Source organism: Phascolarctos cinereus, unplaced genomic scaffold, assembly GCF_003287225.1.
Source record: "Phascolarctos cinereus isolate Bilbo 61053 unplaced genomic scaffold, phaCin_HiC Scaffold_4;HRSCAF=312, whole genome shotgun sequence".
Classification (NCBI taxonomy): Eukaryota; Metazoa; Chordata; class Mammalia; order Diprotodontia; family Phascolarctidae; genus Phascolarctos; species Phascolarctos cinereus.
The window spans coordinates 128,446,261-128,460,278 of record NW_027555847.1 but is presented as its reverse complement, the minus strand read 5'-3'; the positions used below and the strand labels follow the sequence as shown (position 1 = coordinate 128,460,278).

The following is a 14,018-nucleotide window of genomic DNA, read 5'->3' as shown; positions in this document are numbered from 1 at the left end:
GCCGAGGGTGCGCCTAGCGGGCCCACAATTTTGCCGGAAGTGGCGGGCTCGCTTCCGGAAGGCCGCTGGGACATCTGGGGTCGTTGCAATTCTCGTCTCCCTGGTGGGGCTTCCCCAGTCGGTGCCAAGGGTGGTTCGGGGTGAGTCCTGTCTGGACCCCCCAGATCCGGGGCCCCGAGCCCACCCCCGGATCGCGGCGCCCCAGGCAGCAATGCCCAGGGCCGGCTGGTGGGCTGAGGCGGGGGTGTTCTCCAGGGGGCTGGACCCGGGGCCTCCCAAGCAGCGGGGAGACCCACGCTGCGCCGGCCCGAGGGTCTGGGGACCTTCCCGGGTTGCAGCCGCCACGCCCCCTTCCTCCCGGTGCGAGCCAGCCATGGTTCCGGTCTCATTGCTGCTCTCACCCTCTTTCGGTCTCCGCGTTTGGGGCGTGCATTAGACTGCGACTTGGCGATGGGAAGCCTGCCTGCAGCCCACGGGGCGTAGGCAGATGTGTGGACAGAGCCGTACTCGAGTCCGAGGACCCTGGTTCAAGGGTCTGCTCTGGGATTTGGAACCTTACAATCATGAGTGTAGGAAGGAGAACTTAGAAATGATCTGCCAGGGTTTCCCGACCCCCAACCCGATACAAACAAACACAAAACTTTACAGTGTGACTTTGGGCATGCCATTTAATTTCTTTGAAGCCTTAGTTTCTTTATCTCTAAAATGAGGTTAATATTTGCAGCCCCTTCCTCGAGAAATTAAGGAATGCGTTTTATGAACTTTGAGGTACTAGAGAAATACATCTGCTGTTAACATGAGAGTTGTCCTGGGTTCCTCGTCTAGTTGGGCAGTAAGAATACCCTTCCCTTCTTTTTGTTCCCTGTCCTTGCTCCATCTTCCCCTCACTGCTCCCTCTCTCCCATCCCCCAGTGCACACCCATTGACTCATCTTTGAATGGTGAGGAAAGTTGTGCTCCCAAGACTTAAAAAGATCCTTTCATGACTGAATCAAGTAGAAAGCTTGGTTAGCTCCTGGACCAGTGAAACTCAAAAGTTGTGGGGAAAAGGGATGAGCTCACTGCCAGCTGGTGTGTGGAAGTTATTGTATTGCTTTAGATGAGCATGCAAATATGGGACTAAAAGGTAAGGATGGGCTAAAAAAGGGCTGAGGATATGTATCTGTTTCATTTGGACAGAGGAGCCCTGGCACTGCTTTTCTTACCATGGCTAAGCCACCAAGCAAAGATTCTGGGCTAAAGGAGAAATTCAGGACTCTGTTGGGGCTGGGAACATCAAGACTTCCCAGGTCCTCTGAGGGGAAACAAACTGAGTTTATCATCACTGCTGAAATTCTGAAGGTGAGTGACCTTCCTGCTTGATTTTTCTGCTATTTCAGAAAGAAAGGCCTAGGAAATCAGTCTTTGTTATGAAATACTCGAGAAGCTTAGTGATCAGCAACAGTGCCGGAAATACCCATCTAGGAAAAACTACCTTGTCCTGACTCTTTGAGGATTCTGGTGATTTGGCACAGGAAAAATGAGTTAGAATTTTTGTGAGGCTATGGATCCAAATATGCCCAAGCTGTGGGAAGTTTGTAGTAGCAAGGATATACCACTGGCTTAGAGTGGCAGTCCATGATAAATCCTCATTTCAGTAAAAAATTGCCTCAGGTCTACCATGTGAATGAAAATAGGTGCAGGTTCACAGGAAGCATGTAGGGTCCCCTGTTAGAATGACTTTCATATGGCATGACTGACGGGGTAGATGGTGGCTTGGGCCTAACAGATCTAAAAGGCTGGAGATGATTGAATGCTTTTCTTTCTCAACTTCTCTTCTCTTCCTAGGAACTCAGTGTAGAGTGTGGCTTGAACAATCGGATTCGGACCATAGGTCAAATCTGTGAAGTAGCAAAAACCAAGAAATTTGAAGAGGTATGTTTGTGTCCAGGGGGATACATGTGAAGAGATGCATTGCTGAGTTCTTGTTAAGAATCTGAGAGCTTCTAAACTTTAGAAATTGAAGAGATCTGAAAATTCTCCACCTTCAGTGATAGGTAGAAAAGTTATTTAAAATGTGGGTGACATTCTAGTGGAACTGAACAGGCTGCTGAAGGGGAAACAGGAAGGAAAATTCCAAGCAGATACTGAGGTGTTTCTTTGGTGAAGAAGTTGTTTTACTAAACTCTAATCTGGTGATTAGACCATTCTTAATGGGAAGTACAAAGGGGAATTAGCCCAGGAGTCTGGTTCATTCAGATAAAAAATTATAGAGTTGTAGAATGTCTTTAGAAGAGATCCAATCTAGTTTCATCCCTACATTTATAGAGGGAGAAACTAAGTGCTTTGTGCTAGGTCACTCAGTGAATCATTGGCAGAACTGTGACTAGCACTGAAGTTTCTTGAAGAGTTGAAGAGGACTGTGGCTTAATTTAGGGGGAGCGGTGGCTAGAGTGCCAGGCTTGGAATCAGAAAGATTCACCTTCCTGAGTTCAAAACTGGCCTTAGACGCTGACTAATTCTGTGACCCTGGGCAAGTCACTTAATGCTGTTTGCTTCAGTTTCCTGATCTGTAAAATGAGCTGGAGAAGGAAATGGCAAACCACTCCAGTATCTTTGCCAAGAAAGCCCCAAACAAGGTAACAAAGAGTCAGACATGACTGAAACAACAGCAAGCAAAATGTCTTAACTCACCTTGAGCCATTCTGTTTGTTAACATAATCATAAAGGGTTGTGGACAGTATACAACAAAATGTGGATTTTTAGCTATTACAAAGGAGAGAAACTTGGTTTTGTCATTGTGAAATGGAGACTCCAATTTAAACTGTTTTCTTTAGTTTTGGTAACGTCTTTTGGGTGTCCTTCTACTATAAGGGATGGAAGCTGAGATTATTGAGACCAGAGCAGTAACTGCCATTCCCTTTCTTCCCATTTTCAGCATGCAGTAGAAGCTATCTGGAAAGCTGTAGCTGACATGTTACAGCCTGAGAAGCCAGCAGAAGCCCGGCACGCTGTTTTGTATCTGCTGAAAGCGATTATTCAGGGTCAGGTAGATAAGGGGCTGTTGGCTTGCTGTAATAACTTGCCCTGATGTTCCCTTCCACTCCCCTGGAGTGAGGCCAGGAAGGGATTAGTAGATGTGTGCAAAGTACTTTGCAGACCTTCTAGTACCCAAATAAATTTCAGCGATGGCAAGCCCGTGAAGTAGTAGGTGGTGGACTTGTTGTCTGGAAGACTAGAGTCTTGAATTTTTTCACTAGCCTGGTAAGGGAAAACCATTTAAACCTCAGTTTCCTCATCTGTAAGATGGGGATAATAATAACATGTACCTTACAGGGTTGTTGTGAGGATCAAGTAAGATATGGAAATGACTTTGCAAATCTTAAAGTGTTATATCAGTATTAACTCTTAGTATCAGAAATGGGAGAGTTAGTATCAGCTAACTCTTCAACTCTTCTAAATGACTTTCATTCCACTTGTTTATTTGGGGAAATATTTTTGCTAACTATAGTAACTATAGAAGAGGAAATCATATCTCTGTAGAGAGTAAGGAAGCCAAGGCTGCTGTTGCTATCATTTTCTCAGCCTTAGCTTGACTACTGTTATAAAAGTTTATTTGTATTATCCACTTATGAGTTCTGGCTGAAGAGAGAATTCTGGAAGGATCTTAAAATGGGGCTTGGGTGGGAAATGACTTCATATCTGAAGGTCTCAGTACTTAGTTCTGTGTTTTACTCATAGCCTTAATAGCTATATTTGTGATCTCTCCAGCCATTGTGGAATTATCAGGCATGTATGTTAGCAGTGGCACAGAAAACCCAGCTGCTTTTTAAGAGGAATGTAATCTCACTGGTTCAAGTAGAAAGAGACCTTAGGTATACTTTGATCTAACCTCCTTGTTTTATTGTACAGTGCAAGAAACTGAGGCTCAGAGAAGGGAAATGACTTGCTTAAGATTACATGGAGAGTAAATGGCAGAATGGGAATGATTTTTTTTCTTTCCCCTAGGGGGAACGCTTAGGTGTTCTCAGAGCACATCTCTTTAAGGTAATCAAGAATTACCCCTCCAATGAAGACCTGCATGAGAGACTGGAAGTTTTCAAGGCTCTCACTGACAATGGGAGATACATAACATACTTAGAAGAAGAACTGGGTGAGTTCATCTTTCTGTATGTTTTTCTCTTCAGCTTGTATGGAGAGGAAGATGCTGTAGGTTGGTGGGCTGCCCAGGAGAGGGCAGTAGGGTAATTAGTAGAGGGTAGTAGAGTATGATCAGCCCGCCAAGGCGGTCCTGGGTAAATTTGGAATTGGAGTTGGAATGGACTTTAGAAGTCACTGAGGCCAACACATACCTGACCAGGAAACACCTCTATAGTATCCCAGCAATTGGTCATCAATTCTGTCCTTGAAGACCTCTGGCAAGTGAAAACCCAGTATATCCTGAGGCAACCCATTTTACTTTGCAACAGCTATAATTATTAGGAGCTTTTCCCCCCTATTATATTGGGTCTAAATCTGTCTCTTCGCACCTTCTAGTCATCCTTCCTAGCTTTGCCCCTAGAGCCAAGCAGAACAAGGGTTGTTCCTTTTCTGTGTGACAGCTCCTCTTTCCACCCCACAACTCCCTTTTCTTCCAGAGTAAACATCCCCAGCTCATCTGATCCTCACGAGTCCCCTCACCATCCTGGTCAGCTTTTCCCTGACACATTTGTTTGTCCATGTCCTTCCTAAAATCTTAAGAGCTATCCTAAAGCCTGGCACTCAGACCCCAGTAGTACTCCAGATGTGGTCTGATGAAGGCAGAGTGCATCGGTTCTATCATCATCCTTGTTCTGAGACACTGTGTCTCTCTTAATTCAACCTGAAATTGGCTGTCATATCATGCTTTTGTTGATTTTTTTTTTCAGTTGACTATGACCACCAGCTCTTTTCCACATAAATCATAGGCCTTAAAATTAGTCACCTGGTGACTAACCTGGTGATGACCCTCCATGAATTTATTTAGGTTGGCTTCAAACAATAGACATATAGTCTCTGGACATGGTCTTCTAGCATCCTGGGACCTGAAGAAAAGGATAATAGCACTGTTATTAGCTTTCGTTCTGAGGAACGAAATGTGAGGTGTAATAATATGTAAAAGCTCACACTTCTATAGTGCTTTATGGGTTAACAGGTGCAAACGACCTTGTGAAGTGGTAGTCCACATATTATCTCCATTTCACAGCTGCAGAGGCTGAAGCTCAGGGAGAGTAAGGGACCCGCCTAAACGCACAGGGCTAATAAATGATGGCATTTAGTGCTTGAACCCCAAGTATGTGAATACCTGATTCTCTTGGGCTTTTTCTGCTGTACCAGGAGTCAGAAGCCATTTTGAGGAATAAGTGGCTTTTTGAAAAAAATTCATTTGTACTTATAGCTTTTAGTTTGCACCCCTCCCAGAGTGCCACCCCTTATAATAAAGAATAAAAAATTGTAAGGAAAAAAAGTTTAGCAAAACTAATCACTGTATCAAAAAAGGGCAGATACTGTGTTCCACTTTCATGGCCCCCCATTTCTGCAAAGAATAGGGAGACTGCCACTATGGAGAGCTACTTCTTTTGTAATCTTAAGACCTTTTTTGAAGAACTGTTTTTAAAAATATTATATTTGTATATTTTAATATTATGATGCTCTAAATAGAAGACTTTTTCCACACTCTTTCTCCAAATCTGGCTGGTATAAAATCTTAGTACAATCTTCAATTGTGCTTTTAGTAGTAGAGGTCTTATTTTAAGCCTTATTGGTGTCCAACAGCTTCGTCCCTGATCCACACATGCTAGGACAGATCCCCCTGCTACTCATGCTGTAATGTAGGGTAGGTAAACCCTTCCCATTTATACTGTATGAATAACTTCAGCACCTCAGAAATGGAAGTCTCGTAGAAGAGCTCCTTTACCCTCCACCCCCAGTATTCCTGAGGCTACAGAGGATATTGGCATAACACTGCTAGGGTCAGAGGTCCCTGAGAGACCCTCCTCTCAAAATACTTTCTTGTGGCCTGACAGCTCAGGCCTCTCTTTCATGGTGGCTCCTCACAACTAAGGAAGTCCTTCCTTAGTTTCTGATTGTAGAAATCACAAAGGAGGGGAGAGAGAAGTAGGGGATTGGTGGCTCCCACAGGGTTGTGTAGGATCCTACATTGTACTAGTGGGGTTTCCAAGCTTCACAGCTGAGAAAGGACTGGCTCTCCAAGTTAGTGAAAGGAGGGGCAGTGGGGAAGTAGAGCAAGTGAGAGTGATTCATCTGCCTGTTGGCCTTCATCTCGGCCTTGAAAAGTTCACCTTACCACACTTAGTTGCTTTTCTAAATTTTTCATTTTGTGGGTTTCCTTTAATTTGCTTACATTTTTGTGTGGCAGAAGCTTATTTATTTTCTAAGAAAAAAATAGAACAAATTTCCCCTAAAGAAGTTGGTGAGGGGCGGCTAGGTGGCGCAGTGGATAGAGCTTCAGCCTTGGAGTCAGGAGGACCTGAGTTCAAATCTGGTCTCAGACACTTGACACTAAGTAGCTGTGTGACCCTGGGCAAGTCACTTAACCTTAACTGCCTTGCCAAAAAGCCAAAAAAAAAAGTTGGTTCTTTAGTATAATACAGAAATTTTTTTGTGTTATAGTTTTTCAGTATATATTTTGTTTTTTGCTTTTTGTTCATTTTAGGGCTTTGGCACTAAATATATCTATATACATATATGTATTTTTTATATGTATTATATACAACCAGATACATACATATATACATATATACGTAGATAGACAGATTCATTTGGTACCAGAAATTTCACTCCAGTTTTATTTGTACTTGTCTATCCATTGTTATTTTTAAGATTTATGTGAATTAATACAAGAGAGAGGCAGCGTAGAGTAGTAGAAAGAGATCTAAACTTAGGAAGGAGACAGGAAGGCCTGAGTTCAAGGCCTGCCTCTCACACATGCTGGCTGTGTGGCCCTAGGCGAGTCACTTAACTTCTCAGTACTCTAGGATACTTCTAAGACTATATTTTACAGAGAAGGTGCTGACCTGCGTTGTTAGAGGGAGTTTTCTCATCTGGGAGTTCTCTGTACCAGTGATATCATAGGTTTGGTCCTTATCCACAGTTCAAAAAATAGGATGATAGGATATACATTTGTTGGCTCTAGAAGGACCAGATTTGTTTATAGCCTAAGTACTGGTGAGAGGGTGCTGAGGAGTTCTGTTAGGCTTTTTCCATTAGCGTATTGTCCAGGGTGTTCAGCACTTTAGCCGTTTGTTACTGTTTAAAGGCAGGGAGACCTGCCCCTGAGTGGATGAAGTGTGGAGCAAGTGGGGAGGAGGAGGAAAAGGAAACAAGGCATCAGCAGAGCTGCTGGGGTGGCAGTTGCTAAGGAGAAGAGCACCTCACCAGAGATTCTGCTTTGAGCAGTGGTGGTGATTATAGTGGGATGGGCATGAGAATTCTACTGTAGCAATTTGATTTGTTATATATATTGATTTTGCTTGTCAGTGAGATGAGTCAACACATAGGTCAACATATACTCATTTGTTTATTTTGGCCAGAAGAACCCCACATCTTTAATCTCTACAGTCCAGTCATAGAGCTTCTATCTTAGTTCAGGCCCTTTTTGCCTCTTGTTTGCACTGGTTAGCTCCTAATTGATCTTCCTGCCTGTAGTTCATTACTTCTTCAATATGTCCTCCATGTAGCTACCAAAATGATATTCCTAAAGCACAGATCCAACCATATCACCCCCAACCCTCCCTCTCCTCTTCAAAAATCTTCAAGACCTTCTATTGCCTCTAGGATAAAATATACAGTAAGTTTAACTTTTAAGCCTTCACAATCTGGCTTTCATGTACCTTTTCAATTTTATTTCAGTCAATCAACAAATACTTATTAATCAGCACAGAGCATCTATTAAGAGCCTGCTATGGACCAAGCAGTGTGCTAGGCACTGGTGATACAAATATGAGTGACAGTCCTTGTCCTGAAGAGGCTAACATTCTCTCATGGCAGATGTGTTCACGTACTAATACAAGATATATTTTAAAGTATGCAGTGGTTTGAGGGTCACTCACAAATGGGGAAATTAGGAAAGGGCTCTTGGAGATGTTCTTTGAGTTGGTCCTTACAAAGGAGCTTGGGTTCAAAGAGGTGGAAGAAAGGACAGAGAGCTGTGCCAGTGTGGGTCAGCCGGGGCAAAGGCACAGAGGTGGGAGGTGGACTTATGCAGGAGGAACAGCAAGCAGTCCAGTTTGTTTAGAGCAGAGTATGTAAGGAGGGAAAGATGTATACTGTAGTCAGTCTGGAAAAACAAGGTTGTGAAGGGCTTTAAATGCCAAATATTTTGTATTTTAACCTGAAGACAATGGGGAGCCAATGAAGCTTCTTGAGGAAAAGAGTTGTTGAGGAGGTAGAAGATGATGACTTTTTGGATAAGGGTGAGGGGTGGGTAAGAGGGCAGATCAATTGAGAATGACTCTGAGATGGCAAATTTGGGTAATTAGAAGAATGGTTGCATCCTCAACAGAAATGACAACATTAGGATGAGGGGTAGTTTGAAGGAGAAAGATACTATGTTCTGACTTTGACATTTTGAGTTTGAGCTGCCTATGGGACATCCAGATGGAGATGTCAAGCAGGTAGTTAGAGATGGCCTGCTGGGGTTTAGGAGAGAAATAAAGGTTGGCTGTATAGATTTGGAAATCATCTGCTTAGAGATGATAGTTAAATCCATGGGAGCTGATGAGATAACCAGGAGAGAGAAGAGAAGAAGGTCCAAGACCAGGCTCTGGGCTACATTCACGAATAGAGGGTGGGACGTGGATGAGGAAGGTTTGAAGGAGACAGAGAAGGATTGGTTTGATCGGTAGAAAGAGAACCACAAAAGCAACATCCCAAAAGTACGAGGAGGAGAAAGTATACAGAAAAAAGGGGTTGGTCTAGTTCCTTAGAGGTCAGGAAGGACAAGAACTAGAAAAATCCCTTGAACTTAGCAACGAGGCAATCAAGAGAGCAGTGGTGACCTTGCAGGGAGCAGTTTTTGTTGAATTTGGGAGATGGAAGCCAGATTGCAAGGGGTTGGGTACCTTAGCCTCTTATGGTTGTTGTGAGAGAGATGTGGAAGAGGTGCCATCTACGAGAGGGATTCCCTCTAGTAGGAATACCCACACTGGTGAAATCATTGATACACCAAAGAACCAAAATATTGTTAACATCTCCAGAATGTAGCTGGATTTTTTTTAACCTACATCTGGAGAGAAGTTATTGAGGATGTTAGGAACTCTCTACATGAGAAATTAAAATTGGGTGGATAAGAAAGAATTCTTGATACTGCTTAGAGGCTAATCAGTTTCATTTCCATCCCTTCTAGCTGACTTTGTTCTACAGTGGATGGATGTTGGCTTATCATCAGAATTTCTCCTGGTGCTTGTGAACTTGGTCAAATTTAATAGCTGTTACCTAGATGAATATATTGCTTCAATGGTCCAGTAAGTACCAATTTAAATGTTTTTGTTGCCATACTTTTGATGATTTGGTGGTGGCTTTTCTCTCTCTGCCTTTCTAGATTGAGTTCTAGCCTAGAGAGGGATGTTGTTGGAGCCCTAGAAATCAGTGGGGAAGTATAGGTAGCTACTTCCTATTTGCCTGAGTTTTAAAGGGTGACTGGCCATAGTAGTTTTAGTGTTGGCACTCTGGTCCCATCCATGTAGGATGAACTACTATTGAAAGTTAACTGAATGACATCTTCTTTCTGCAAAAATATTCTGGTCTTGTCTCCATTAAGATGCTCAGATTCTTATAATCTAGCCACTGCTCATATTCTCAGAATCTAGCCAATAGCTCACTAATGTTCAGACTCCTTAAGAGTCTCCCCAATATGATGGATGTTGTAATAAACCTTGTCTTTGGCTGAAAAAAAAATATTCTGGCAACTGTGTGGTGTTTTCCCCCAACAGCATGATCTGTTTGCTCTGCATTCGCACTGCATCTTCTGTGGACATAGAGGTCAGTAACTCTGCTCTTTGTTTTTTCTGATTACCTATATTGGACAGAACAGGCTTTGGGTAATTAGAACTTTTCCAGTGCTAAGTTTTGTATCAGATCAGGCTGCTTTAGCAGTGTGAGAAGTGAAGGGTGATGGAACACTACTAGTAGACTAGAAAACAGCATAAAGAATATTTGGAAATCTACCTTTCTCATATGTATTGCATCATATGCTTTCCATTATCCTATGAGAGAAGGTGTACAATGATCTTGTCTTCACTCGTTTTCTTCCTGCTTTCTCCTGCCACAGGTCTCCTTGCAGGTCCTAGATGCTGTGGTTTGTTATAATTGCCTTCCCTCGGAGAGCCTCCCTGTGTTTATCGTCACACTGTGCCGGACCATCAATGTCAAAGAGCTCTGCGAGCCCTGCTGGAAGGTTGGGATTTTTAAAGCTGTTTTTCTGGGAAAAAATTTTCCCCGGAATAAAATAGCAAGGCAGGCACCTGGGTTGAGGGTAATGGGAAAAGGGCCATCTTGTCTTAAATGAGTTCCAGTCTGGATCTTCATGGGAGCCACTTAATAGCCTATTTGATGGAAATTAAATAGCATTTTGCCAGTCTGGGAAACTGAGTTTAGTGTATTTGATTTGTGACCCCTGCTGCCTCTGTCTTTAGAATGGAAATAAAAGCAAAAGGATATGGTAGGTCACTGAGAACTTAGATATGCCAACTAATTTTATTGCAGTGATTTTTTGTAAGGTTAGGAAAGCAGGCAGCACTTCTGAGGTCCCAGAGGTCCATACTGCTTATTTTAAAAATCATATCTGTATACGCTAAAAAGGAATAAACTTTCTTCTACAGCTCATGCGCAATCTTTTGGGAACCCATTTGGGCCACAGTGCCATATACAACATGTGTCGTATCATGGAGGACAGGTGTGTAAAGGCTTATATGGGGTTGGTGCTAAAGAAAAAGGAGAGACTAATGATCACAGCATTTAAATAAATGGAAGCACAATTACTCAAGGCTTCTCCCTGAAGTGTACAAAACCCACTGATGTTTCTGCTGCTTTGGTTTAATTGTTTCGTAAGTTCTATCCACTTGTATATAGGACCCAAGATTTCTTTCTTTCTCTTGTTTAGTGGCCAGTATGTTTGTTCTTTTTATTCATGGGTGCCAGAGCTCTGTTATTTCCTTCTTCACCCGTAACCGATGGCCTTCATTTCTGTTTTTTTTCTGGTGAGGCAATCGGGGTTAAGTGACTTGCCCAAGGTCACACAGCTAGTACGTGTCAAGTGTTTGGTCTGAGGCCAGATTTGAACTCAGGTCCTCCTGACTTCAGGGCCCATGCTCTATTCACTTCTCCACCTAGCTGCCCCGGCCTTCATTTCTGTGTCCCTTCTTCCCTACCACAACCAGCTCCCATTCCTTTCCCTGGTCTTAGCTTTTGTTCTTAAAAGTTCCATGTGACCATTGAGAGACTGATGAAGGTTGGGTAATGGCACTTGGAGGAAACATAACACTAATCTGTCTGCTAAGTATATAAGTGTTTGTACCTCCATTATAATTATGTTCTGTGCTTGGAAAATGGTTTTAGAGCCTACATGGAAGATGCCCCTTTGCTGAGAGGAGCAGTATTCTTTGTTGGGATGGCTCTCTGGGGAGCTCACAGACTGTATTCACTCAAGAACTCACCTACATCAGTATTGCCTTCTTTTTATGAGGTAAAGTGTTTCTCATGATAGTAGGAATAAGGGCTTACATTTGCTTCGTCTTTCCTGTGTCCCATACCTCTCTGCTCAAAAGTGAAAAGGTTTTGTTTGGGGAGCTTAGCATGGTGTCTGAGGTGGTATCTCTAAATGCCTACTTTAATTAATCAATTAATATTTGTTGCTTTAAAATGTGATAAATCTTATTTTGACATAGACAAATTCAAACAATTTCATAACTTTTTTGCATAATTCCAGATTACTTTCTAAAACTATAAGGCTAATTCACCATATCATCAGTTCATTAGCATGCATGCCTGGTTTCCTATAGCTGAATTGGACAGCTAGGTGGTGCAACAGATAGAGTGCTGGGCCTGGAGTCAGATATCTGAGATGAAATCTGTAAAATGGGGACTTACTGGAGACGGAAATGGCAAACCACTCCAATATCTTTGCTAAGAAAATCCCATGGAAGAAGTCCGTGGGGTCGCATAGAGTCAGATGTGATTGAACGACAAATTTCCTGTAGCCCCTCCAACATTAAATGCTTCCCTGTTTTGCCACATTTGCCAGTCTGAGGGTGAGATGAAATCTCAGGGTCCTTTTAATTTGCATTTCTCTGATTCTTAGCATTTCTGAATGTTTTTGCAGATAGTTGTTGATAGTTTGTATTACTTCTTTTGAAAGCTATATACTTTGACCACTTCCTGTTGGGGAATGATGATATTCAGATCTTTTCACTTTGTGATTTTGTGCCAGCTCCATAAAGATTTGGATGTCAGATTTTTGTCAGAGGTGTTTAATTAGTTTTTCCCCCAATCCATCTTTTCTTCTAGTTGCATTGATTTAATATATACAAACCCCTTTTTATAAAATCATTATTAATGGCATTGTTATTTAGTTCTTTATCTTTATTTTATCCTTTCCTGGTTTAAGTATCAGAACTCATATGTCTCATGAGGAAGTCTGATAGAGTGCTTTTTTTACTTTTGAAAAGACCTTACATAGCATGAGGATTATTTTTTGTTTTTGTTTTGTTTTTAGGCAATTGGGGTTAAGTGACTTGCCCAGGGTCACACAGCTAGTAACTGTCAAGTGTTTGGTCTGAGGCTGGATTTGAACTCAGGTCCTCCTGACTTCAGGGCTGGTGCTCTATCCACTGTGCCACCTAGCTGCCCCCCATGAGGATTTATTTTTTTAACTACTTAATCAACTCACTTTTTTGAAATCAACAAAAGCATAATAAATTTTATTTAAGTTCCTCCCTTTATTTTCCCTAATAACTTTTATTTCTGCCTTTTTAATATCAGCATCATTTCCAAATATGTCTCCTTACTGAAGCTAATTATGTAACCAAGATAAATTTAAACAAAATTCAACTATATTCCAGTATTGTAATCAACATTCCTCATGCATAGTCATCTATCTTTATACTAAGAGGAATGGATTATTTTTTCTTAGAATGTATCTTCATCTCATATCCTGCTCTTAAACTCTCTTATTTTACTTCATAATTTTGCTTGAGAGCCACCTTCTATGCTTCTGTCTACATGAATCCTTTCCTGATCCCCTTGTTGTTAGTTTTCCCCTCCCGTTTATTGTGTAGTTATATTTATCTGATGTATACTTTACTCCTCTGTTAAAAGACTGTTTTATTTTTGTCTTTGCACCTCTAGTGCCTGGTGCATAGTAGGTGCTTAATAAATACTTGGGTTGACTGACTGATTGACTTTTATCTGGGACTAAAATTGGTCTCTGCAGTTAACCTTAGTTCAGCAGCAATTTAGTATTGTTTTCATTTACATTATTGTAGTCATCATTGTGTATATCATTATCAACTCCCGTTTTTCTGAGTTCATACAGGTCTTCATGTTTCTTTGAATTCCTCTATTAGTCATTATTTATGGCATAATATTTCATTAGATATATAGGTACATATACATATTACCTATATATGTACGTATCTATTTCTGTATCACAGTCTGTACATCCATTTCCCAATTGATGTGTACCCACTTTGTTTCCCATTTTTTCTATCACAAAAAGTTCTATGAATATTTTGCTACAATATGGGACCTTTTTTATTGTTTGTTTATTGTTGTCGGGTTTTGGGTTTTTTTTGCTAGGCAGTGGGGTTAGGTGACTTGCCCAGGGTCACACAGCTAGTAAGTGTTATGTGTCTGAGGCTGGGTTTGAATTTGGGTCCTTCTGACTTCAGGGTGGGTGCTCTATCCATTGCGTCACCCAGCTGCCCCAGACCTTTCTTTTTATTAATGATCTCCTTTGGGATATATGCCCAGTAGTGGGATGATTAAGTCTAAAGATCTGATTGA

General features: G+C 41.8%; 1 protein-coding gene across 1 annotated transcript in view; it reads left to right on the top strand.

Annotated features, from left to right (window-relative positions):
• The first annotated feature begins 44 nt into the window (after nucleotides 1-44).
• TSC2 (TSC complex subunit 2) overlaps nucleotides 45-14,018 on the top strand; it is a 58,327-nt gene continuing 44,353 nt past the window's right edge. The window contains 10 exon segments of the mRNA XM_021006705.2: nucleotides 45-140; nucleotides 1,179-1,340; nucleotides 1,827-1,913; nucleotides 2,917-3,027; nucleotides 3,987-4,131; nucleotides 9,364-9,481; nucleotides 9,950-9,998; nucleotides 10,288-10,413; nucleotides 10,838-10,911; nucleotides 11,574-11,700. Coding sequence (XP_020862364.1) covers nucleotides 1,206-1,340; nucleotides 1,827-1,913; nucleotides 2,917-3,027; nucleotides 3,987-4,131; nucleotides 9,364-9,481; nucleotides 9,950-9,998; nucleotides 10,288-10,413; nucleotides 10,838-10,911; nucleotides 11,574-11,700 — 972 coding nt within the window. The 5' untranslated portion in view covers nucleotides 45-140; nucleotides 1,179-1,205.